This window comes from Mustela erminea, chromosome 3, assembly GCF_009829155.1.
Source record: "Mustela erminea isolate mMusErm1 chromosome 3, mMusErm1.Pri, whole genome shotgun sequence".
Taxonomy (NCBI): Eukaryota; Metazoa; Chordata; class Mammalia; order Carnivora; family Mustelidae; genus Mustela; species Mustela erminea.
In genome coordinates, this window is record NC_045616.1 from 157,492,841 (window position 1) to 157,519,702 (window position 26,862).

Sequence of the window (26,862 nt, forward strand, 5' to 3'; positions counted from 1 at the left end):
ATTGTATATTATTATTATCCGTTGTATGTATATTATATATTTTGTTCACACACATACCGCATCTTGCTTATCCTTTCATCTGTGGTTGGACACCCACTTCTGCCATTCCTTGGCTGCTGTGAGTAATGCTGCAATGAACACGGGAGTGTAGATATCACTCTAAGATGCTGATTTCAGATTCCTCAGCTATATACCCAGAAGTGGAACTGGTATTAGTAACCATTGTCACCTAGTATTTTCCACCTGAGTATTAGGAATCCTATGTGACAAGTAATAGTTATTAGCTCCCTGAAATTTCTTTGAAAATAATTTCTATCTTTAGCATTAAATATAATGATCCAAAGTTGGGTAGTTACTCCGGTGTCGCCTCCAGATTCGGCTGAGCCATAGAATGACTTACCACTGAATCAAATCACTTCATAATTTGGGTCACTGATAGAAAACTGATTGGTCATACTATTTCTCAGCATTTCATTATTTGATATTTTATTTATTTATTTTAGATTTTATTTATTTATTTGACACAGACACAGCAAGAGAGGGAACACAAGCAGGGGGGAGTAGAATAGGGAGAAGCAGACTCCCAGCTGAGCAGGGAACCTGAGAGGAGGCTCAATCCCAGGATCTAGGGATCACGACCCAAGCCTGAGGCAGATGCTTAACCCACTGAGCCTACCCAGGTGCCCCTGTAATTTGCTATTTTAAATGATTGCATCACAATAAACCTCAAGAAGCAGATGAAAGGAAAGTTCTGAATCTCAAGGTGGGCTTCATAATGATGAAAAGACAATAAACAGAAGAACAAACTTACCAGAGGCCAGGGCTAATAAGCCCGAATTGATCTTTACCCTTGAGTTGTGCCCGTCTCTGCCACACGGGACATGTCACCAGCCCACAGAGACCAACTCAGCCCCCTGAGCCAGCTTTAAAATATATTTGCTATTCATGTATTTAAAAAATGAAATTTCACCTCCATAGAAAAGGTGACATGTCTCGTGTACGGAAGTGGAGAGTTACTGGGAGCATCTTCTACGTTTTTTTCTTAAGATGGGGGATCTCACTGACGGACTTGTCAATGCTCAAGACCCGCCATTTTTAAGCAGGGGTCCGTAAATCACATATGTTCCAGGTCAGTTTCAGCCAGGAGCCCTGGCCACCTGTCCCACCAAGCTGAGGTGATGATGGTGGCATCTGACGTTTTCAGTCTGGGGATGGCGGCGCCGTCACAGTATAAGCCTGGAAGAGCCCAGAGGGTTTATTTCATTCCTATCGTGTGGCCTCCATTTCAAGAGAAGATGAGAGGGCTCATGCGTGTTCTGCCTGGTTTTTCACACGATTGGGTTTATGGCATTCATTGGGGCTATTTTATTTTTCATTTGGGAGGCAGCATCCGAATAATATCATAATAAAAGATGCTGTAAACAAAGGGAAATGGAGTCATCAATCTTCCTGATATTGTTGGGGTAGAGAGAAGGCACACTGGTGTGGTTGGGGAAGGAATGGTGAGAAGATGTGAAATCAGGGAAGCAGTTGTGACCACTTTCCATAATTCCTGCTGAAAGCTTGTGATGTCACCAAGGCTTTGTTACTTAGAAATTTCTTTTTAATTGGACTACTAGTAGAGAAAAATTGCTATAGTAACTAGATTACTGACAAAATACATATTTTAATAGGCTTCCAGGTAGGGCTGGCGGTGTGGACACATGGCCACTCTCTCTCCTACTGGAAACCCATGACTGTCATATTAAAGGAGTATTCCTTCTAAGCATAAACCCACAAGGACAGTTTTTACTGTGCCTAAATCCCCGATGGGAGGGGAGATGAATTGGTGATGGATTCACAGAATCTGAACGACCACCCTCAGGAACCCGGGTGTGCGAGGGACCTGGGTAAGATTAGCGAGCCCATCGGTTTATCACATCCCTCAGCTGTGGATGTTGTGCCCCTAGTTATGAGTGCAAACACCAGATTTTGATGTAACCCAAGGGACAAATGTGACTGCATTAAGATGACAGAGATCAGAAGTCCTCATCAATGTCGCAGACACAGGGATGGGGGGCGGGTGGTCAAGGGCCAAACCCTCTCCTTCCACAGGCACAGGTAATGGATCATGCCTGGTCCTGGAAAATTCTGGATGTTAGAACTAGGGGCTAAATATGCAAATATTTAACTACAAGCTACGGAGAAAGAAAGAATGTTTCTCTTTTTCATAAAAAAACTTAGAGGCTATTTAACACTTTCTTGGTATATATGTTTAACATCAATAAAAATCATTTTTTAAATACGTTAATAATGGGTGTGTCATATGTCGTGGGTTTCCCTCTAACGAAACCTTTATTGTCCGACGGAAGAACGAATAGTGCTGTGTCCAAGGCCAAACCTTGTACCCTTCATACGTGGTGCTTTTTTATGGAGATGCCGTGTTTAGAATTCTTGGCAAATAAATCTTTAAGAATCTTAATCAGTTCCACCCCCCCACACCTCACACCATGCCCCATTTGCCAGACCTTCAAACGTACGCTACTCAGTAACTGGGACGCTCCCACCTGTGCTTGAGAGGGAGGAATCTGGTGGCGAGGGAAAGGACGAGAAACTGAGAAATGCTTTCCAGGGACTAACCAGGGAATGTGAAAAGTTACACACTAGAAGTTACTCTGTACTCTCTGTGTTCTTTGGAGACTCTTCTACTCTTAACACTTGCAGGCCGTCATCCCAGAGCTTAAAATACTCATTGAATTTAAACTGAGTATTATGTTGTCCAAAATAAAATGTTTGGTTCCGTAACTTTTAGCCTTTTTTAAAAAAACACCTAAGCTTCACATGGAGCACTCAGCAGTTTGGGCTACTCACCAAGGCAGAGGAAGGGGATCTTTATGGGCTCACCATTCTTCTTCGCATCTGGGTACATGTATTGTTTCATTCTCCTTGATGACGCAGGAGAAACTGCAGATTCCTCCTGCAGTTGACCTGAACGCTGAACAGGCTCTTAAAGCCCCAGCTGAGCAACACTGTGTTTTTCACTCGATAGAATAACAGATGGGTGTCAGGACGTGAGGTTCAGAGAGCCCCGTCTTCCAGGAAAGGGAGCAAGCACGGGTCTCCGCTGATGCTTGCACCATAAGCACATGCCATCTTCTCGCCCAGGAGTACCAGCCTTGCAACACCAACCCTTGCCCGGAGCTGAAGAAGACCACGCCCTGGACGCCCTGGACGCCCGTCAACATCTCGGACAACGGGGGCCACTACGAGCAACGATTCCGCTATACCTGCAAAGCCCGCCTGCCTGACCCAAACCTGCTGGAAGTGGGAAGGCAGAGAATCGAGATGCGGTACTGTTCCAGCGACGGAACCAGCGGCTGCTCCACGGACGGTGAGCGGCCCCCCAGGACCCACCCCCTTCCCGCAGAGGGGTGCTTGATCCCGTCTCTAAGGTCCGAGGACAGCGAGGGGAGGGGATGTTCTCCTTTGCCTGTTTCTAGCGTCGCCATCTTTCTGACAATGACCCCCACTCGTGCAGAACCGGCTTGATAGCCAGTTGATGAGAAAGTCTTCTGTACCGAGGTGGTCCTATGAATTCAGCCCTCACAGTAACACTGTATCCATTAGCCATCCAGGATAGTTGGTGGGAGATTTGTTTGAGATCAGGAAATATCTTGAGGAAGGCTCAGTGGTCTTCCGTAAAGCTTCTGGCCCCCCAAAACGTAAGCTGCAAATAAGCTTTTGCTTGGATTCTCCCCGAGCTGGACCAACACAAAGTGCGTCTGTCTGTAGAAGGTTCTTTCTGCTAAAAAGTTCACCATGTGAGAATCCTCTCATAGTCTTTGAAATTTCTCTGTCCTTTTCATATCTGTAGTATCATGTGAATAAGGTAGGGACAACTCTAAGGTAGACTAGGAGATGCACCCTCCGCCCGGTCCTGCGGCTTAGTGGGCATCTCGCCTCATAACTCACTTGCTCCCCCTGGAGCTCAGCTTCTGTACTGCAGGAAAGGGGGTGAGCCTCCTCGTCGCCCCAAATCTTCGCTTCTGCTTTCTTCTTCATCTCTTCTGTCTCTCTCACCTACTTTAACAAGAGCTGTCCAATTCTAAAAAAGAAGATAGGTGTTCACAGATGGTTCTCGGAGCACGATATGTTGAGAACAGTGACAGTGCCATCGTGCACTAGACCACCGGGAACATTTCTCGGCACATTTGCGTTTATGATTCCATCTTATTCTCCCAACGTGAGCATACAGTCACCGTCAGTGTCGCTTTTAGAGACAGCTCCTTGGACCCAGAGTGGGTGGCCTTATTGAACCACAGAGGTGGCGAGCTACCATGTCGGGCTGCCATGGGTAGGGTAAATTCATGGGGTGTGATCAGTGTCCTCCTGCCTTGCCAGAGGGGAGCTCTTGTGTGGAGCAGTTGCACTCGTGTCACCGATGCCTGCCTCCTCCGGGGAGCTGCTGGACAGCAGGGGCAGCTGGGTCTGCCAGCCTGCGTGCTTGGAGGCCTGGCCATTGCCATCAAGAGCCACTCCTGGTTGTAGGTCCTGACAGTGACCATCTCCGGACCTCAGACCATTCTGATCACTGTAGTTCTGCAACTATACACACGCATGTTCATCACTTTTGGGGAAAAAAAAAAATTCTGCTTAGGGAAAAGTTTTGTGTGAGTATGTCTATAATTCCTTTAAAGCAAACACCTATACATGCAGAAAATCAAGCAAAATGATCTTCATTCCTACTAATTTTGTAAAATACTGCTTCAGTAAGAAGGAAGGACATAGGCTGGAATACCAAGAGGAAACTGGGGGCCCATGTAAAGATCTACATTCTGCAAGGGACAGTCTTTTCATCTCACATTGGGATTGTGACATAAGATACAAAATTCCCAGTTAAAGATGAATTTCAGATATTTCTCAGATTTTTTTTTCTTTTTCTTTTTTTTTTTTAGTATAAGTATGCCCCATGCAATATTTGGGACGTACTTACCCTGAAACATTCCTTGTTGTTTCTGAAATTCTGAAATCTGAAATTCAGATTTAACTGGGCTCCCTCTATTTTATTTCCAAATCCTGGTAACCCTGTTTCCAATTCATGCACTTAACTTTCTCATTTCAGAGCGGGTCATGAACTGTCATATTTCTTATGACACCAAAGTGAAAAAGAGACAATGAGTGTCAGTGTTTCCCCACAGAAGACTGTCATTGTCTTTTCTGAACATACGTTTTTTACCCTTTTATTCTCAGAGACATACAAAGCCAAAGATGATGTTTGTTTTCAATGATAGTCACTTCCCCAGAACTTTGTGGCATACTTTGAGAGCTGTTTTTGTTTTTTTAAATAAATGAAGTTGTTTATTTATTTGCGAGGAGGAGAGAGAGAGAGCGAGAGTGCACGAACAGAGGGAGCTGTAGACTCCCTGCCAAGGCGAGGAGGCAGATACAGGACTCGATTCCACAACCCTGGGATCATGACCTGAGCCAAAGGCAGATGCTTGAACGACTGAGCCACCCAGGCTTTTCCAGTTTCCTTTAAAAACCTGAGTCACATTGCCACTGTTCGAGAGCATTAGAATGTTTGCTAATATTGCAAGTGAGTAGCCATTTTCATCAAAGCCAACAGGCGTTTTGGCTGTGACTGATTAATTAAATGACTTAGTGAGTGTAGAGTGGTCAGAGCAGATCAGACACACGGAAAGGACCAGAGCGGGTTCCTTCCAAGACAGCTCCCGACTGCTGCTGCTGCTTCTGCGGCCACGCAGGTACCTGGGGCAACCCAGCTGCGAGTAACCAGGCCCCACACTTCAGAGGGGCCCAAGCCCCTTGGCACAGTCATGCACGGATGTCTTCATTTCCGGGTCATGAGCTTTGCCCCCTGTGGGGTTCCTGATGGCCCCCCGTCTCTGGGGTCTGATAGGGAAGGGGTGAGCTCCGCGTCTTTCAACAGCCTGAATTCCCTGCGGAAAGGCTCACAGCGAGAGGGACGGGTTGAGGAGACTGTTCGAGCCACGCTTTCCTCTCTACAGCTGGCTGTCCCCCATGGTGAGCCTCACCTCCTGTCCTGTTCTAGAATGCTCTAGAATTCCCGAGGGAAGTGAGGAAGTTGTGTTTCCTTTGTAAGAAGTTTCTCATTAAAACGAGTGACCTACAAACCCAAGACCTATTACTTGCATGAGGATGTGACCACATTCACCAGTCAAGTTCTCGGTTGCATCCCACTATGTAAAAGCAGTTCACCTGCAGTTCTTTTCTTCCGAAGTAGGAAAAATATGCAACCGATATGGGAGGTGTAGGTGCCGAACGAAGCAGGCAGCTGAGAGAGAAGGAGGGTTGTGGGGCCTCCGGTTACTCTCAGAACGTCTAACAGAGCTGCACTCGGCCGTCTTGTTGGCAGGTCTTTCTGGGGATTTCCTGCGTTCTGGGAGATACTCCGCCCACACCGTCAACGGGGCCTGGTCAGCCTGGACGTCGTGGTCACAGTGTAGCCGCGACTGCAGCAGGGGCATTCGGAGCCGGAAGCGTGTTTGCAACAACCCCGAGCCCAAGTACGGGGGAATGCCGTGCCTGGGCCCATCCCTGGAATACCAGGAGTGCAACATTTTGCCCTGCCCAGGTGAGTGGATTGAGCAATCTGGGAAACATCTGGAAATTCAAGGGCCCTAGACAACCTTCTAATTTGGGGAGGCTTGCTCGACTTCCCTGGCTTTGTGCTTGAGCTTAAACATGTGCAAAGTCACAGATTATATTTTCTACCTGCCTTGGTAAACAGACAGCTATAACCTAGACTGGGTTATATTCATTTATTTTTGCTGATTTTAAAGAAACTAAAACATTCTCGTGAGCCCCCGGGAGGCTCCGCACCTGATGGAGCAGAGGGCCCAGCAGTGCAGGCCTGGAGAGCTGGGTTGTGTCCTCGAAGCTGGTGGCTGGCCTCCTCCCAAACTGATGGGCCCAGCCCTGCAGAGACTGCCCTCTCTTCATACCACTGTGTCCTCCTCCAGGATGACAGGTATCAAGAGTGACCCACTGGTGGCCCTCATGTGCTCAGTCAGCAGGGCTCCATTTTGTCCTGAATTCTGCTCTCTAAACACACGCTCTTTTTCTCTTGGAGGCAGACAGAGGCTGTGCTGTCTGGGTCTTCCTCCGGAGACAGTTCATTCCACAGAGTTCTGAAATGAGCACAGGGCTAGGAAATCAGCTGAAAGAGCGTCCGTCTTCCTGGACAGGACGCTGCGTGCACACGCAGTCCTGAGGCTGGCTGTCGTCCCCAGCACGCTAGCCCTCTCTGTGCTCCTCCTGCCGAGCCCTGGGAGCAGCCCTCACACCTGACTCACTAACACCTTACCTTCCCATAACCAGAGGCTCCTTCATCGATGCCTCACGGCCACCAGAACGCTGTCTAGGGCTCTGCACTTGCCTCTGACTCTGCCCCGTGAGGGTTCCAGAACAGCAGGGACCTCCGTGACGGTCCCACTCACTGTAGTGCCCCCAGCTCCCTGCACAGGCTGGCACACACGGAACAGCCATCAGCAATCGTTCACTGAAGGACAAGAGAAAGAGAACAAGCATTGGGTTACTCGGTCTTCCTTCCTTCGTTCAACTTTGTCAGCAAACATTTTTGGCTCGCCCACCAGGCACCATTCACAGGCTGTGTGTGGGCACAGCGATATGGTCCAGGTCAGAAAGGAGCCTAGAGTTCATGAGGAGACATCCTGTGAATAATGTCGACCCCGGATGGTCACTGGCTGTTGGGCTGCTGACCAGACCTAGTGGCTATACCAGCCAAGGACCCACTGAGCTGGAGCCATGGCAGCTACCCCAATCAGGTTGCCCGTGAGCGGGGTTCTGAGGGCCAGAAAGGAGTTGGCCAAATAGAGAAGGGGGGATAATAATCTGGGGTGGGGGTGTCATCCCAAACACCAGGTACAGTGTTTTTAAAGGTACAGAAACCTGTGAGCATAGCATCTTTTCCAGTAGGTACAAATAAGTTTTGGAGCAACTTAAGCAAGGAACTGGCTTGCAGCAGTGCCCAGTGAGGATTTGTTGGATGAGCGAGTGGATGAGTAGATGGATGGACGGGTGACGGATGGATGGGTGGATGGGGGTGGCTGAATTGGTGGATGGGTAGACGGGGGGAAGACGGGTAGATGATGGATGGACAGATGGGCGGGCGGTAGACGAGGGGTGATGGTTGGATTGGCGGATGGTAGACGGGCGCATGGATGGATGAGTAGTGGATGACTTAGTGGCTGAGTAGATAGGTGGGTGGACAGACAGATGAAAGACAGACGGACGGGTGATGGGTGAATGGGTGGGAAGATGACCAGAAGACGGGTGGATGAATGGGTGACGGATGGGTGGGTGGTGGCTGAATTGGTGGGTGGATAGGTAGTTGGATGGAAGTTTGAATAAATGTACATTAAACTGAAAATACTTAGTTCTCAGCTTTGCAGCGGGGAGCCCAATAATACCCCTGCTCCCATGGCTGCTGCGCTCCGCCTAGGCCGACTCTGCCTGAATTTCTCCAGCCTCAGGAGACTCTTGCCTCCGACTGCTTGGCTCTCCCGGCCAAGTGATGCGGAGGGGCTGGGAAAGGTCACAGAACCAGCTCTTTCCCACAGCCCCAGCATGGAGAGTAGCATTCCTCCCTGGCACTGGGAGAGAGTGTGGTGGTGACATCATTAGATCAGGATCTGTCTTATAAACCGAACGGGGAGGGCGACAAGGGAATGTCAGGATCTCTCCATCCACCCCCACATCCCCAGGGTCCAGACATGCGACCTCGTCACTTGTCAGCAGAACATGCAGACTTCTCCATGCTTGGAGGCCGCTTCGGGCCTTGAGTGCAAGACTCAGACCCATCTCAGAGACCCCCCCTTAACATGACCTGGTGGCTGTTTCTATTTGAGTTGATTTCATGGTCAAGCCAATATCGTGTATACGTAACCTTCATGTCTGGACATAGCTCCATTCTCATTTTCTTTCTGAAAGCCAAGATTCCGCAGAGGGTATGGAAATATTTAGAGTGGCCCCGTCACTTTCCTCTCGGGAATGGGCCAGTTCAGGGAACTGAGTTGGATGAATTCTATCTTCTCTCCCACCTTCTAGAAAATTCCTAAACGCATGATAGGATGTAACTTGGCAAGGAGGGGCTGGAAACGTTCAAGGATGTGGGTGCTGAGCTGCTCTGCCAGTAATCGGGCTATTTTTACCTCATTTAGGACCTTCTCCTCTCTGCGAATTGACTCATTCTTAGTTCTGTTGGGTCCATAAAGAACAGTTACAAATGGGCACCGTATCTTATTTAAAAACCAGTTTTCTCCTTATGACTGGATTTGAAAATAAATCTGAAGCTGGGTGAACATAAAATCAATCAATGAAAAATTTGATCTCCAATCCCAATTTATATAGTAAACTGCCGTAAGGGTTTGAAGTTGAGATCCTGTTGAAATGATTCTTTTTCCCCTTGCGTGGGTTGATCTGGTCGTAACTTCACCTACATAATTTTCCTCCAACATTGAGAAATAGCTTGGTCTTTCTTCACTCCTTTTTTTCAATCCCTGTTTGTCTCATAACTAAGGATTCTAGACCTTGGCCTACAAAGGTGGAGACAAAGGTAGTTCTTTGTTCCTGAGCAATATTCAAGTTCAAGTAAGATCATATATGTATATAGGGGAGTCGTAAGTATGAGGGAGGAGGCAGACTGAGGGACAGTCTAATGGAGGGGCAGACTCCGAATGAAAACGATGCGTCGGGACAGCCGTGCGTTCTGTAGAGAACGTGTTAGACATCCGTGATGAGTCGAGAGGGCACGTGCCTTTCTCTTCATGAGGTCCTTGAGTTTATGCTCTGTTTTGTAAACTGTAAGTGCCATAAAAGGATCCTAAGACTTAGGTTCTGTCCAGAAGGAGCTGCGAGGCTGCTTGGTGGTGGGGAAGACAGCTGGTGCAGGACACTTCTGAGCCCCCAGCACGGCTGTCCTGCAGTGGAGACCGTGTGGCGAGGCCTCGGGACTCTGGGGAAACACCATCACAGGCACACACGTCCCAGAGGACTGGAAAGCATGACTTTATGTCTCTGACAGCCCCCAGGATGCCTGACATTCAGACATTAATCATTTCATTAAACCTTCCAAGTTCCTGGTTCCGTCCCGCGCTCTGCAATCTCCCTGGCAGTGGAGGCAATGCCGTGAGGCTTCTCATACTCCGCACTTTCTATTTGGGTAATAGTTCAGCCTTCCTCCTTCAGTGTTCAGGATCATTTTTCATCCCGTACAAAGCACCATCCCCCTTGCATTCTGAGTCCGTCTGTGCTCTGGAAGAGGCGGCGGTCGGTGATGGGAGCACAGCGTTCAGGGGGCAAGAGGTGAGGAGTGGGGTCGAGCTGGCCTGGGGATGTCGGGCAATTGCAGATCAGGGCCACTACCTGACAGAGTAAAGTGGCCAGAATTCTCCTCTGAATTCCTTTGTGCTGGAAGCATCTCTTTCCCCAGTTCTGAAAATATCCCTTAGGACAATGAAGTCGCAGTTGAAATTGATACAGGTAGATACTGTATCTTAATGGTTTAAACTGGCAAGTGGGAGTGTTCTAGCAACTGGGTTCTGTTACACATGTGCCCTCAAACTGTTCGCACTTGGAACAAGGACTGCACTCTGATAACTAACTAACAGGACTGTGCCAGGGGAATTTTTCTTGATACCAAGACAACAGTGGTGTGTATGGTGTGGGTAGCATTGATCAGACTAGATGAGGTAATATTTGGAATATTAGTTGAAATGTGGATAGGAGTAAATGCTATTTGAAATACCACAAGGTAGGTTCTAGATATCAGCTTACTGGCTTCCCAGAACGTGACTATGAGTGCTGCTTTTTTATAAAATGATTATGAATGAGGGGCACCTGTGTGGCTCCCCTGTTAAGCATCTGCCTTTGGCCCAGATCATGATTGCAGGGTTCTAGGATCAAGCCCCATATTGGGCTCCCTGCTCGGCAGGAAGTCTGCTTCTCTCTCTCCTACTCCCCTCCTCGTGCTGTGTCTCTGTCAAATAAATAAATAAAATCTTTAAAAAGTAATAATGAAAAATTAAAAAATGATTATGAATGAAAAAATTCAATCTTTGGTTTGTTGTTAAGTTTTTTATTGTAAGAATATTGAACATGGGTGCCACCCTGTTAAAAATGTATATTTTTAAAATTTATTTATTTACCTGAGAGAGAGAGAGAGCAGGGGAAGGGGCAGAGGGAGAGGGAGAGAGAGAATCCCAAGCAGATTCCACGCTGAGCGCAGAGCCCAGCAAGGAGCTGGATCTCACGACCCTGAGATCATAACCTGAGAAAAACCAAGAATCTGGTGCTCGACAGACTGAGGCACCCAAGGGCCTCTGTACATAAATCTTTAAGTGCACAAAACGGGACTGTTCTCTATGGAAATGGTATCGAACAGCGCGGATGTGGGTTTTTGTGAACAACCCTGCAACAGACATGGGAGTGCAGATCTTTTTCAAGGTCTTGATTTCAATTCTTTTGAAATTTGCACCCAGAAGTGGCATTGCTGGATCGTACAGTAATTCTGTTTTTAATATTTTGTGGGACCACAGTCATGCTGTCCCTCACGGCCGTGCCGGTGTGCATTTGCACCAGCAGTGGGCAAGGAATCCGATTTCTCCAAATCCTCACCCGCATTATGATCTGTTGTTTCTCTTTTTGTAATCTCCATCCTGGCAGGTGTGAGGTGATGTCCTCCTGTGGTTCTGAACTGCACTGCGTGGATAGTTAGTACTGAGCATCGTTAAACATACCCGTTGGACACTGGTCAGCACGTCTATCATGAGATGCAAAAGTGAAGAACCCTCAGACCCCGTGGTTGCTTCCAGGTCTGGTTCTAGATGAGGCTCTAGAGCCTTCTGATCTCCAGACGGTCTTGTACACATTCAGACACCCACGCTCTTTGACACCTGTTCCTCTCAGGCACTGTGATGTAGAGGCGCCCTTTGGGGGGTACAAGCATATGCGCCAAAGGCCAAGCTTCAGCCCAAGTTACCGGCAGAGAAGCTGGCAGCAGGCGTCCCCCCAGTGAGAATAGATGTAGAAGAGGATTTTTGAAACTTTTACAGTTTTGCCTCCTCTTACTGGTACCACAGCGGGTGGCCGATAACTGACTGGTTCCCTCTTAACTTCCAGATTCACCTGATCGCCTGCTAGGGAAAACATAGAAACTTCTGAATCACAAAGTTCCCAGCTAGGTCAAAACTCACTTTAAAATGGGGTTCAAATGTTTCATTTCTGTTTTGTTTTCTACTTTTTTGGCAGATAAAAATATCATGAAAATGAAATTCCTGCTCATGTTTTTACCCATGCCTGTATCTAAAGGAAAATATTACTCCACAGAGATGCGTTAAATCATGCTGCATGTATTAAAATACCAATGATGTAATTCCAGCCAAAACAACCTTGACTGACTTTGGCATTGCTTCCCGTGATGGCTTCTGGTTTTTTGTTTGTTTGTTTGTTTGTTTCAAAATCTTATTTATTTGTTTGCAAGAAGGAGAGTCGGAGAGCACAAACAGGGGGAGGGGCAGAGGGAGAGGCAGACTCCCCACTGGGAGCGGGTCTCATCCCAGGACCCTGAGATCATGACTTGAGTGGAAGGCAGGGCCTTAACCACATGAGTCACCCAGGCACCCCATTCTGTTTTCTTTTTATGTAGGATACGGAGAAAACAAACTATGAAATTATGTACTTACGGTAACAGTGAGCCTCTCATTGGGTTTCCTTGTCGTTCGCTGTGGTGATGGCTCTTTTTGCCCACTGATGAGCCTCTCCTCGAGCTGCCCAAGTCCTACAGCTCTCTCCTGGGACTCTGGAAAAAAATGGGGGTGGCTAGAAGAGGGCGCGTGGTTCAGGACTTCGATAAAGAGCGGGTGGATATGACAGCACTGGAGACCGTGGGCAGCGCAGGGGGCCGGCTCAGCAGCATCAGCTAAGGCAGGACGAGCATCGAGGTCCCACGTGCAGACGGGCCACGGGTGCCTGCGCTCAGGGCGTCCGTGCGCAGGTGTCAGGGGCCCAGGCGGGGGCAAACGGGACACCTGCTCCGGGTTACTAGCAGTCATGGAACCAGTCATGCCTCGTGTCCACATTGTAAAACTTGCCTCCCTAATCATCCCCACGTCTAGCTGTGGATGTGGGGATTCGTGGCTTTGGTCCCTCCCAGAAACGCACTGCCGAGTCACCGCAGTTCGCGCTGCGTTTGGTGGTTTCGCGCCTGCGTCTCCAGAGCGCCCATCCCAGTTCCTCCCAGAACCCGTTAGATGTTCTCGACGCCCCCGGCCGCGGAGCCCATTATGATCCAAGTAGGAAGGAAGCTCGTGACAGCAGCTGCGTATCCTTGGCTCTGGGTGGATGGTGCGATTAGCAAAGGTGAGAGCGAGCTAGCTGGCCTTCCCATGAATGACCACGGAACGTGGCTCGTGGTCCTTCCCCGGAAACTGGGACTTTATATTACATCCCTAGCTCTCCTCGGCTGTCTTCATGCTTGCGTGTTACATGTTTAGATCTATTGCCCAGAAGAACAAGTAGGAGGAACTGAGGACGCCGAGCTCAGGGAGAAATTAGCCAAGCTGGTTTCCTCACCAGGAGAGCCCAGACACGAAGGCTCACCCCAGTGCGCGGTGCGCCCCGTGCCGTCCTGCAAGGCACGTTCCGTATGCGGCCGCATCCGATGCGTCAGCTCAAGATGTCACAAGTGCTGTGACTTTGTGTCCCCTCCCAGTGGACGGCGTTTGGTCTTGCTGGTCTCCCTGGTCAAAGTGCTCGGCGACGTGTGGAGGTGGGCACTACATGAGGACGCGCTCGTGCACAAACCCAGCCCCAGCCTACGGAGGGGACATCTGCCTGGGGCTGCACACGGAGGAGGCGCTGTGCAACACGCAGCCCTGCCCAGGTAAGCACCGATGCGGCCTAGCCCGCCCCTTCCCTCCCTTGATTGACAAGTGATGAAACTGATGAGACCCCACAAGAGCACAGACTGCAAGAAGGGAACCCTGAATCCCGCACTATCATCCTTGAAGTGACGTCACACTACCTTGTCTGACCATAGAATAAATCGTTCTCGCCATAGTGTCACAGCTAGGAACAGACGCAGGTCACCACAGTGCATTTTTTTAATTAATTATTTTTATTGACATATAATGTATTACTTGCCCCAGGGGTACAGGTCTGTGAATCGTCAGGCTTACCCACTTCACAGCACTCACCATAGCGCATACCTCCCCAATGTCCGTCACCCAGCCACCCTCTTCTTTCCCCACCCACCCCCTACAATTCTTAGGGTTTTTTGGTGAGATTAAAAGGCTCTTAGGGTTTGTCTCCCTCCCAATCCCATCATGTTTCATTTTTTCCTTCCCTATGCACTTTTAAAAGGTTTAATCTGGTAATGGGATCTGAAAATCAGGTTGAAGAGCAAGGAGAGCCCTTGTGAAGGACTTGGCTCAGGTCCAGGGACGGGACTCCAGGGAGGGAGGTGGGGCTCCAGGGAGGGAGGTGGGGAACCCAAGTTCAGAAGCTGGCTCACACAGGTGCCCGGTGGGGACACTGCAGCAGTGTCCTCGTCCAGTAATCTGCTTTGTCCTGACACATGGGGGCTGCTTTGCATGGAAATGTGACACCCTCTGCTGAGTCTAACTTTGATGTTGAAACATCCACACTTTTAATTTTTTAACTTGCTCCTGCAGATCTTTCTGGAAAGTTCCATTTATATTGAAAAGTGCCTAGAAACCAGATTCTCACGGTCATCCCCAAACCTGGTACTTTACACATTTTTAAGAAAAAATGTCACTTCTTTCAGTGGATCCAGGCACATGTTGGATTTCCAGATTTCCCCTATAACACAAAGACGGTACAGAAATTTGAGAAGAACAAAAAAGCAAACTGCGTATAAAATAAACCCTTTTAATTTGTTCAGTATTTCCAAATAATATTGAGAGCACATTTTTTTTTTTGACATCCTTACTTAAAATATGAGTGTTGTTTTCTTTTCAAACATCTGTAAGCCTGGGTGAATTTCACGAATCAGAGCGAATGTTCCACTTGAGAGTGAAGTGACCTTAGATCACTTAGCTTTGGGCCTTAACCTCAGACTCATGCACTGATCTTGGGCCCAGAGGCAACAATACACCTGGGATAACAGAACTTCTACCTCATGTACAGCCTGACATTGGTGTATCGATCACAGAATTGTTTTTTGCGACAGAAGGGAAGGTTCTTGTAGGAGCTCGAAACCCCTCTCAGCAACCAGGGCTCTCGGATTCATGCAGCACCATTTCTCTTGCCTGAGCTCGGCGGCCTGTAGGAATTTTGGCAGGAGAGCGTTTGAGGGCCACGCTTCACAGAGGAGCATTGCCCTGTGGGAAACAGGGTCCACACTGAAGATTTCTCTCCCGTGACCACTGACCGTCTCTGCACAGCTGGACCTCATGAAATAGCGTGTCAGGTGTCCAATTACAATGGCTTTAAAACACTAAAATAACATGGATTTTAGAAAAGCACATTATTTTTGATCGAAGGTCTCCCAAGTTCTTGTATTCATGCCCATGTGTAATTGACTTACTGGGGTGCTCCGAGGGTACGTGTCCATCCTCCTTAGATGCAAACCCATTACAAATGTAATGTGAAAATTGAAAGTCATGTGTGTGACCTATGGTGCTTTCAGGTGGGTTGGTCTCAGGGGGCATTGTTGTCACATGTCCCCTCTTCCGGTCTTTGCAGAGAGCTGGTCGGAGTGGTCAGACTGGTCTGAGTGCGACGCGTCTGGAGTCCAGGTCCGTGCCCGCCAGTGCATCCTTCTGTTTCCTGTGGGCAGCCAGTGTTCTGGAAACACCACCGAGAGCCGGCCGTGTGGCTTTGATTCCAACTACATCCCAGGTATGGGCAGAGAGGCTTGTCACTGTGGACCAAATCATTTCCATCATTTAGAGAGGAAATGAGTCTTCGGTGGGAGTTTTATCTGTCCTTGGAGGTCATGTTTGGTGAAACAAAGCTGATTCTCTCAACCCTTGTGGTTTCAAGGTAATTAGACCGTAGATTTACAGATAACTGTGGGTTTGGGCTTGCATTTGGGCCATGAGTGTTAACAACTTTTTTTCTAACACAATATCTCCTACAATTTACTGACTATAACACAGTGAGACAATTTTGCTCAAAAAATGAAAATAGATGATCTTGTTATTTTGACATTAGGTTAAGTGCCTTTGCAGTGCTGTGTGCGTGTGTTTATATGAATAAAAAGGCCGATTCTTTATGCAACTTTGGTTTACTTGGGAAGACAGAAACTTCCCGTGGGTCTTGTCTTGGAGAAGAGATGGGCTGGCCCTTGGGCCGTGGACTTTTCCATGTGAAACCAGTGTTCATTTACTGATGATCGCCAGCCATCTGGCATGTGCAGGCATGGTGTTAGACACTTCCAAGGCATTTTGTGTATGTCCACTGTGGATGTTAGGGCGGTGATGTAGACCGAAGCAGAGACCAACGCCCTAAAAGGTAATAATAGGTAATCACCTTGTTTTCTTCGACTTACAGAAAAAGTAACCATATTTTAGACAGAATTATTAGCTTTAGTCTTATAAACCACCTCCATCATGTATAGTATAGAACTACAAGCATTTACTGTGTTGTTTTCCTTTTTGACCATAGACATATCGCTACTTCTTGTTACCCACCGAAAAAAATCAGTACAAGAGAGAATAACATCTCAGGTTCCCCGAAATGGTGTTTGATCTTTATGGGCTAAACCAGTTCCAGGATCTGTTCTCTTGTTCACATTTTACTTGGGTATTTAATGTGTGTCATGGCAAAAAGCATGAGTGGGTGCTGAATGGGAGATTTATTTATTCTGGCAATTTCCTTGGAGCTCTGGTGGATTGGTTCCACCAGAGGGAATCTGACGACACTGGCTTTGCTCAGAAGCAGGAACACCCCGGCCAAAACTGGGATCTACAACTGGCAAAATATATGGTAACAGAAAATCTGCACATACGCTGGCCTTTATTTTGAAACTAGTGCCCTGGTTTCATCCCAAAGGACCATAACCTTTTCTTTCCGTGATAATGAATCTCGCTCCTTCCCTCCAGGTGACCTTGACCAAATACAGCTCAGGTTGCTTAAAACAAAGAAACATAGGACCTTTTTTTTTAAACAAGCAATCGGGCTTTTGGAACGTGGACTCACATAAAACATGAAATCATTAGAGAATCTGTAAATGAACCAGTGATGTGTTCTTTCTTCCCAACACCCTTTCCACATTGTGATTAATTCTTTTTTTTTTTCCCCAGAAGTTTCTGTGGCGAGATCCAGTAGCGTAGAAGAGAAACGATGTGGGGGTAAGCTCCTGTTTTTAACTAATTTTTAATTGATTTCTGATATTTTCCCATCATTTCTCTTCCCATGTGTTTCATATGATGTTTGGCCCAAGAAGAACGGATGGCGAAGCCCTTGGTCCAGACCCGTTATGCTTTGTAGTATGTTTGCGAGTGGTCAGTGTTTGACATCTGGATCGGCGGTTCCCACGTGTGGTAGCCACCAGCATTAGCAGCAGCACTGTGGTGGGGGTGGGGTGTGTGGCAGGAATGCACATTCTCGGGCCCTGCCTCCACCTACAGGATCAGAACCTCTCTGCGTGGGGCCCAGGTCTCTGGCTTCTTAAGCTTTTCAGGTGATTTTGGTGGAAGCTAATAAGCTTTACGAACCAATGATCTTGATATTAGCTGTAGTTAAATCTTTCATGAGTAAAACTCAATTCAAGCATTTTCTGCATATTTATAGTTCTAATATGTGGCATCCAGCCTTGATAGAGCCTTCAGACTGCTGGAGTAACAACACGGTGAGACATATGGTTAAGAACAACATCTCTAGAGGCGGTTTTTAAACTTTCTGCAAACTTGAATGACACAACTCACATTCTCTGGTTCCAGCTCGTGCTAAATTTGGACTTGACTGTCTGTGTTTACCTTGCCTGGGCGGGAGGGGCTGACGGTCCACCGGTCGGTGCCTATCCTCTGTCCGCCTTTGGTAGTCAGAGCCAATATCCACACCAAGACCACAGTGTCCTGCTGACCTGTGAATACCTTTCCTACCATCATCCAGTCCACGGGGGCAGTCGCAGAAGCTCTGGTCTGCATGTTCACATGGAATCCAGAGCTCTGTGAGTGTGTTTTAGGAATGTACTTACTGCTGTTAACTACATGAATTAAGAGCCCACTATCTGTTACATTCTGTCTGTTTAGTTAGCTGTTAATCTAACTAATCTTTGTGGTGCACCCATTCCGTGAGCTTTGCGAGGGGCACTGAGATGACCATGGGGACACGAATAGCCCTAGCCCTCCTGGAACCAGCATTCATGTCATAAAAGACTCCAGTGCCCCTGACGTGCTGTGTCTGGTGTCTGACCTACATCGGTTCTGTGAGCTCACAGACTGGCATTCACTGACTTGGTATCCAGCTAGAAGATGAATAGACTCTAGTTCCCATAAAAAATAATCATAGCCATAAGGGTCCTTTAATATTTTTAGATCAGTCACTCCACACCACTGTATCAAATGGCAAGAAGTGTCCTATTTGATCCAACAAAGGATGTTCATGTAGGTTCCACGGCCCACAGTTCTTTAACATAAAACCTTTGGAAATACAGAAGGGTTTTAGAATTCAGCGGTTTTCAAATTTCAGATGGGTCCTAGGGGGTGTGTGATGTCTGTTAGGTAACACTGCAGTGCCCAGGTCCACATTCTGTAACTAGTCTCTTTCATGATGCCTCATGACGTGTGGGCCAAGTGAAGATGCTAACGCTTCTGTAGTTCTAGTTAGCTCTGCAGCAAGAGGGTCAGGTCCGGTCATGCTTTGCTGCCAGGTGAGTAATGAAAAGTCCGTTCCGGAGATTTTGGTTTTGGAAATTGCAGCCCTGCACTGTCATCTGCATTAAGGTCAAGAAGAGTGAGATGAAGCCATTGGCCGAAGTCGGCACAGGTTGTCAGCAGTGGAGCCAGAGTTGGGATCCAGGCAGTGGGATCTGAGTGGAAGCTTTAAGGCCAGAGCACCACAAGAGAAGGCCCCTGGCAATAGGTATCTGGAAGGATTGTGTCTGGAGGGCTGGTGCCACAGCAGCCCTGGTCAGGAGACAGTTTTGGACATCACCCAGGGTCCAGGCATGCCTGCTGCCCTCGGAAGCAGTGTTATGTCCAAAGTGAAGCAGGGTTTTTAAGGGGTGCCCCTGTCCTACATGAGGTCAAGACAGAACTTGGTCTGCTGATATCCCGGCAGAGTTGACTGGTCCCCCATGTCCACCAGAGATTCAAAAACCACTTTCCCCATCCAACCCCCTCTGGGTTAGGATATAGGAGACTTTCAAGGGCCTTGAGCACCTGGGAGAACATGGTGCAAAGTCCATTCCCATCCTAAAATGCTGCTTCTGTGTGTCTGAGTCAGATGGGCTGATTGGCTACCCAACCCCAAGTCATGCCTTGACATGATTAAATCATAGGGACATTCCTCATTCTGTAGTATTCACAACTGATGTTCTTAGATCTCCAGCTGCTAACATCGACATGTCAGGTTAAATAAGATCTGACTGTAGGGCTGATGGGTAAGAAGAATCACCTGGCAAAATGTTCTGGGATGTTTAGGAAGACAACACAGATGGCTTTTTTTTTTTTTTTTTTTTTTCCATTTGAAGAGAAATCAACCAGATTTTGTGAAGGAAGTCCTCAGTGGAGCCAAGTGGGTAGCTGGTTTCTAGTCCAGCTTTCCTGACCAAAACAATAGGGAAAAAAAGCATGTTCAAAGCAAAGAGCCACACTAAGCAAATTCAAAAGAGATTTAATAGACACTGTTTTTCCCTATGCAGAAAAATGTAGGCCTATTGAAATTTTTCAATTTAGCTATTTTTAGTTTCATGAGACACAGAGTCTATATAACCCTCATAAAGATGTCGGTTGGCCCCAGACTCCCTGGGCACCTGCACCCATGATTCATCGACGATGACAAAGTATCCGCATATGGCGAGCACCGTACGTCTCCACACGTTATAATCAAACGCCATCAGTGCCGCAGAAAGCACTCTTCTCGGTAGGTGGCGTTGACCCTGGGGACTCAAAGTGGCTGCAGTATAAAATGATGACAGCCCATGTGACATCTGCTCTTGCGTGCCTTGAGCACAGTTTCAGGACACCTCTAGTGGCTGGTGGGCTGCCCCCCGGGGCTTGGTCCAACCCGTCCAGGTCTAGCTCTGGAGGCTTCAGACAAAATCCGGAAAGGTCAGAGAGTCGTGAATTGCTTCCATTTTGTTAGACCAGGGACCAGAGAATCAAGAAGTGAGAAACAGCTGGAGGTGGGGGAAGTGATGCTTGTAGAATATTCTAGTCACGTCCGGCCGGATGATCCAGGGCCTGGAGCTGCCTGCCGGCTTGGACACCTGCGTCAGGAATGGGGGAGGAGTGGGCTGCAGCTTCCGGTGCGCCCTGTCTCCGTGCATGCTGGCCGCTCCCCTGGGGAGGCCGCTCTGTCTCTCAGGGGTCCCAGGAACGCGGCATCCGGGAGTCATAAAGGGACACGGCGTAGAGGTGTCAAGGTGTGGGGACAGCGAGGGAGCCCCGCCTCTGCTGCAGAGTCAGGCAGGAGCCAGGGTAGTTGTGGCGCAAACACCCTAAGGCCTAGATCAAGGGACAGACTTGCAGGCCTTCTTCCCCTGAGGGCTGGGGACCTCTGTGTGACTCTGTGATTTGCCTGGTGTCCGCAGTGTGCCTCGCAGGCATTTCCAATGGCTCTGAGTGCAGGATGGACAGACAGGTCAGGGAAGAGCATGGGTGACACTCCGCCCCCTGGTGGTGAGTGGAGGGAACAGCATGGGGGGAAAGCCCGTCCTCGGGATGTGTCCTGTGCAGGGACAGGCCAGTAACCCACAGCCACCTGGTGCCAACAGAGTAGACAAAGTAAGGTCACGTTCTGCTTCACCTGATGTTCACTAGGCCCAGCTTCATGAGCATTGCCCAGATGTTGTCTTTATTCCATGAAAGAAAGGCTTAAAACCTTCCTCGTACGGCGTCCTATCACACATGATGAACATTTATTTTTCTATGTGGTTGTTTCGCAGACATTGCAAGGTCTTTGTTATGTGACCTTGCGTCCCTCAAGCCAGTCCCATATTAGAGACATAAATCCATGTCTGCTCATTTTTTCCAACGTCTTATATCCATAACTCAAGAAAAATAACCCAAAGATCCTATTGAATAGAAAAAAATATGTAAAAGAGGATTGTTTCATAACCATTAAAATATCATATTTTATTCCTTTGGCACAAATCATTTATTTCTTTGGCATAAACCATCTTTTTTTATAAAGTCGCCAAAACGCAGTAATTGTGAACAGGACTTGGAAGCCGTAAATGCGTTCTCACCTTGTTCTCATAGGCTGTAGGCAGGGATGTTCCGCCTGTTAAAGAGCATGGAAAAAATGTTCTCTAGGAACCCCCTAGACCGGAGATCATACTGCACTTGAAACAGAGAAGCAGGTTTGTACAATCCTTTAAAGAAAAGAGATGCTTCTGCCAGTGTACAAAGGTGATCTCCAAGAGACTGGTTGTCGTTCGGAAGAGGCTTCACTTAAAATACACTGTGCTCCCTGGGCAGGAGTGTGTGGGTGGCCATGACATTTCAAAGGAAGGTCGTGGGCCTTTTATTTTGTCTTGCTCTTTTCATCCACGTGCATTGCAACGTCGAGTGGTGCGTTCTTTTCCAACGCACGTCCGTTTTGGTGCTGTCTTCCCAGAGTTCAACATGTTCCACATGATTGCCGTGGGGCTGAGCAGCTCCATCCTGGGCTGCCTCCTTACACTGCTCGTCTACACCTACTGCCAGCGCTACCAGCAGCAGTCCCACGACGCCACGGTCATCCACCCTGTCGCTCCCGCCCCCCTCAACACCAGCATCACCAACCACATCAACAAACTGGACAAGTACGACTCGGTGGAAGCCATCAAGGTAAGGGAGCGGCAGACAGAGGCACAAGGAAGTGGCCTGGGGGGTTGGCCAAGCTCAGGGGTGGTGGCTTAGGTGAAAGCCTGGGGAGCAAGGGAACCGGTGTCCTTCATGACGGAGCTGCCATCTTAGCTTTGCTTCGCCTGCAAAGAAGATGGCGCCTTCTGTGGGGAAGTGGATTAAAAATAGGACTCGGAAATGACAGCAGATGAAATTCTGGAAGATACTGGGTCATTAGCCAATGTCCAGCTGTGCCTCCACTGTGCTTTCCATGTCCAAAGAGGGCTCTTGCCGAAGGGAAGAGCTCCAGGCTGAGGACCCGTACACACGGGACAACGGTAATGAGAACCAGGGTGGGGTCATCCGATATCCAGGTTCGTGGCAGGAATCACCAGGGTGGCATCCTGAGAAAAATTGTTACATTATTAGAAAAACTATCTTCAAATGAGTTTTACACATAATGAAGCTTCTTCAGCTTCGCACACTGTGTGACTCGTGTGAGACGAAGTTTTCTGCTAAATTTTCTCAATGGGTGATGAATTCCGTGTTCGCCCAGAAACAGAGTCGATGGCCAGTCTCCTCCTTCTGAGGAAGAAGGAGTGGAAAGGGCATCAGCTCTGGACCAGGCAGACCTGAGTCCAGGAGCCACTAACTGGGTAAACATGAAGCCTCTCACTGACACTCAGTGAGCCTCTGTTTTCTCCTCCTAAATTGGAGATCATGAGAAGCAGATGAAATAGTTACACTAAGTGCCTTGACTAGTGCCTGGCAAAGTCAGTGTGGCTTTTGTCTGAGGCATTGTGCATCAGGGTGTAGAATATAGGTTAGTTAATTCTTTGAACCTCAGTCTCTTCATCTTTAAAATGGGTATAGCAATATGACTGTCAGATCTCTGTTGTGAGGCTTAAAGGGGATAAAATGCAGGAGTCGGGGGTGTAGCCAGAAGGACATTTGGGCTCTTGTGGACTTCGCGCACCCATGTGAATGAAGGAAGTTCCCATTTTGATATTCCTCTTAAATTGGTGGGACCCCTAAACCTTCTCAGGGAGTGTTTTTCTGCTCTCTACTCTGATGGTTTCCTTTGAAATTCGATTTCCTTCCCACGTGGGAATATGGAACGTCTTCAGCCCTCACGACTTCACGTGCTTGGAAAGTCTATGTGCTGGGGGCCGCAGCGTCCTCTCATTTCCCTCCTACCATGAGGTCCCTTCCCCGACACTGGGACAGCGACAGGGCCAACCCCAGGCCTTGCTGACACTGGGACCCAGAGCCCATCAGCACCTGATGCTAATTTTGTGCTCGGACCAGGGAATGAAGGAGACCACCACTAACATGCCCCCACACCCTCTCAGCACTGAGCTCCCGGAGTATGAGGAGCAACACAAGCTCCTTGTATGAGCAAGAACCTTTCAAACAAGCCTTCAGAATCCAAGAGTGGGGCTCCTTGAGATGTGATGCCAACCTATGAACTTGTGTGTTACTTTAAGTGTCTCAAGATAATTGAGCTGGTCTTCGATCTCACTTGAGATCCAGGAACCACCCAGATACTAAGAAATTTCACTACTCTGAGGGCACTGATGGCTGCCTAGTCTCTAATGATCCTTCTGGAACTTTCTTCTGATACCTTGCTCAGACCAGTCCTGGAGAGTTGGCCTCTGCCAACTAATCTACATCTGTCAGTCAGTCCTTTATTTAATAGTCACCCTCTACCTGGCAGAGTCTGCATTTTGAAAGTGTAGGTTGCTTTAATGACTTCATAAGGAAGGGCATCCGTGTTGGAAGTGGCTACAGTAGCCTGTATTGGGGGCCATAGCTGGGCCCCCCAATAACATGCATATTATGGCCTGATGAATGGGAGCACCCCAGCTCCCACTTTGGGAAAGGGAAACCCCAGGCTTGTTTTGGCTGGAGGCACAGTCTCCCTGCACTCACTCAAAGGAAGTCAGGTCCCAGGGTTCTGACTTACCTTCACAGCAAGCCTGGGGAAGCGGTCCTCCATCCCTGGTCAGCAGTGAGCAGGAGACAAACACCTGTTGCTTATAAGGTGGCTATAAGGCTCAACTCTTAAGTGGTTATTTTATTTTATTTTCTTAATTAATTAATTAATTAATGGGTGCATGAGCCGGGGGGAGGGGAGAGGCAGAGGGAGACGGCGAGAATCTCAGGCAGACTCCCCACTCGTCCAGCTCACAACCCTGAGATGACCTGAGCCAAAATCAAAAGTCGATCACTAAAGCGACCGAGCCACCCAAATGGCCCTCTAAGTGTTTGTTTTCAAAGGGGTCCCAGGACAGCTATGCTTAACATCCTGAGGAACCTCCGTCCTGTTTTCCAGAGTGGCTGCACCAGCCGGCATGCCCACCGATCGTGTAAGAGGGTTCCCCTTTCTCGTCCTTGCCAGCACTTCTTGTCTCCTGTCTTGTTGATTTTGGCCGAGCTGACTGGTGGTGGGAGGGGTGGTGGGTGGGGGCTGGGTAACGGGGGGATGGGCAGTGAGGAGAGCATGTGATGTGATGAGCCCTGGGCCTTACAGGCATCAGACGAATCACCAAACACTACATCTGAAACTAATAATGTACTGTATGTTGGCTAACTGAATATAAATTTTTTTTAAAAAGTGCCCCAGGAAAAGCAAAACAGGCACTTACAGTGAAACCACTAAGCAGGGTCCTTAGGTACAAGTGCAGATGCTGCTAGGTCTGAGCCCCTGTCCGGCTGCAGAGCCCCCAGGTGGCGGCTTGCAGGGGGGCTGCTTCCTCATCACATGCTCACCTGCTGGCATCTGGAGAAAATGGAGAGAAATCAGGGCATTTGAAATTTCATGCATTTACTTAACTAAGCTCCTTCGAAATCTCTTATTAATGTACCTGTCTGTGATCATCAGAAAGCTGCTTAAATCGTACTGTCCTGGAACATTCAGAATGTGTGTTGGTTCGAAATCACGGGAGTTTTAGGTTTGTTGAAGGTTTCTATTGGTCAAAACTTGCCAACCTCATTCTGGTCGTGAGGCGGGTCGTCGGGAAGTCAAATGAGGTGAGGAAGCAAGTAAGTGGGAAATCACGTCTCGAACAACGGAGCCTCAGAAGGGAGTTCAAATTCAATGTCATCATCCCCTTGTTACGTTCTCCTTCTGAAATACTGCTTGTAGAATGTTCTTAAATTTCTCTCTCTTTTATTATTTTACTTTTTACAGGCATTTAACAAAAACAACTTGATCCTAGAGGAAAGAAACAAGTACTTCAACCCGCATCTCACCGGGAAGACCTATTCTAATGCCTACTTTACAGATCTCAATAACTACGATGAGTACTGATAGCTGTTCTATTGTTGGCTTCTCGTAATCCCCCGTTCCTCAAGGCCTGTGCTCCATGACTGCCCATGTTTCCAAGACTTCAGAGATGAAGTCTGGATGCATTTCAAGTGCATTTCAAGCCACGAGTTTCCCATTGCTGCCAAAAGCAGACATCCCGAAAAGCAACAAAAATCTAGATATGATGTCGTGAAAATCTGGTCTAAATGCTTGATCGTTGTCAAATGAGCCATGGCGTGAAGTTTTGTTTATAGGTTTTGTTTTTTGTTTTTTTTTTATTGCCGTTTGGTCCATTTTTCTAACAAGTCTGTTGTTTTCTTGCGCTTTTTAATAAATGTACCACCCACATAGGAAGAGGTCTTTAGAAATAGGAATGTCTTCCTGTTCTTGAGCATAAATCTTCATGATGTGTTTATTCAAGAAAATAGACACTTCCGACGAGAGTCCCCCTCCCACCACAAAGAGTGTTAGGTCCGTAGTATTTGGTAAAATGAGGGCTAGGAATGTGGCTGTAGTTACTCAACACGGATCTCCCATCTTCCCAACCTGGATCATTCTGTGGAAACCTCAGAAGCAACTTGTGTGTTTGGACTTGGAATGGTTCTCACCTGGGCAAGGGCAGGGATTCACCCTGGCTTGTGTCTGCGGAGGTGATGATGGCATTAGGTGTGACACACTCATCCCTCCCTTAGTCTTGATGCAGTTCCGGTGTCACCCCTGGTGGAGCTGAGCGTAAAGACCAGAGGCTCCTCCATGACGAAGGGTTTAGCCCTCTGCATGACGCTGCAGGGCTAGCCGTCACATTCTCGCTTCTGGACTTCCTGGCATTCCCAGGAGCTGCCTGTCGTGCAGTGGGCCCGGAAGCCCACCTGTCCGGTCCTGGAGAGCCATGCGTAGAAGCGCACCTGTCCGGTCCTGGAGAGCCATGCATAGAAGCGCACTCGCTCACCGTTTGGAGAGCCTCCTCATCCTCTCCATCCCTGCAAGGAAAGATCATGAACATCCGTGACACCAATGAGGGAACGTATTAAAAAATACTTTGAAATAGAATTGAAACCAGCTTTTTTTTTTTTTTTTTTTTAAATTTTCCATGTCATAGAAAGGATCGAAAGAACTGACCTTTAAGGAGAAGCAACTTTGTATTTTCTGTGTGCTGAGAGAACTAGTGTGTGGCCATCAGCCCCCTCCCAGCGCATTGCTGATGAGTGAAGCCAGCTTTCTGCAGCCCATCGATGTTCATATTGACGTAAGCCCCAAGTACCCAGCTGTCATTTGCCGCCTCCGGGTCAGGTGAGGAGGACACATTTTGTTCTGGTGCCTTGTGTTTCTCTCTCTGTCAGTGCTGCCCTCTCCTCCGCCCCCTCCCACTTCTCCCTGCACCGGGGCAACCGCATTTCAAGATGTACCTTGAGAAAGCAGGAGAGTAAGGTTTTCAGTGATCCCTGCAGTTCTGAGCATTGATCATCGCTAAGCATTTCAGAGTGCTGTTATACTACTCATAGAAGTCCCTGGAAAGGCCAAAAAAAAAAAAAAAAAGGCAGGAGAAATTAC

General features: G+C 48.1%; 1 protein-coding gene across 10 annotated transcripts in view; it reads left to right on the forward strand.

Moving 5' to 3' along the window:
* SEMA5A (semaphorin 5A) overlaps positions 1-26,215 on the forward strand; it is a 460,606-nt gene extending 434,391 nt beyond the window's left edge. For 7 of the 10 annotated variants that reach the window (XM_032337773.1, XM_032337775.1, XM_032337777.1 and 4 more), the window contains 7 exons: positions 3,145-3,370; positions 6,377-6,595; positions 13,754-13,924; positions 15,748-15,903; positions 17,310-17,357; positions 21,793-22,004; positions 25,195-26,215. In XM_032337773.1, coding sequence (XP_032193664.1) covers positions 3,145-3,370; positions 6,377-6,595; positions 13,754-13,924; positions 15,748-15,903; positions 17,310-17,357; positions 21,793-22,004; positions 25,195-25,314 — 1,152 coding nt within the window. In that variant the 3' untranslated portion in view covers positions 25,315-26,215. Of the gene's footprint in view, positions 1-3,144; positions 3,371-6,376; positions 6,596-11,706; positions 12,456-13,753; positions 13,925-15,747; positions 15,904-17,309; positions 17,358-21,792; positions 22,005-25,194 lie in introns of those variants that run through there. The other 3 variants (XM_032337781.1, XR_004284305.1, XM_032337782.1) reach the window with 3 other exon arrangements.
* The last annotated feature ends 647 nt before the right edge of the window (positions 26,216-26,862 follow it).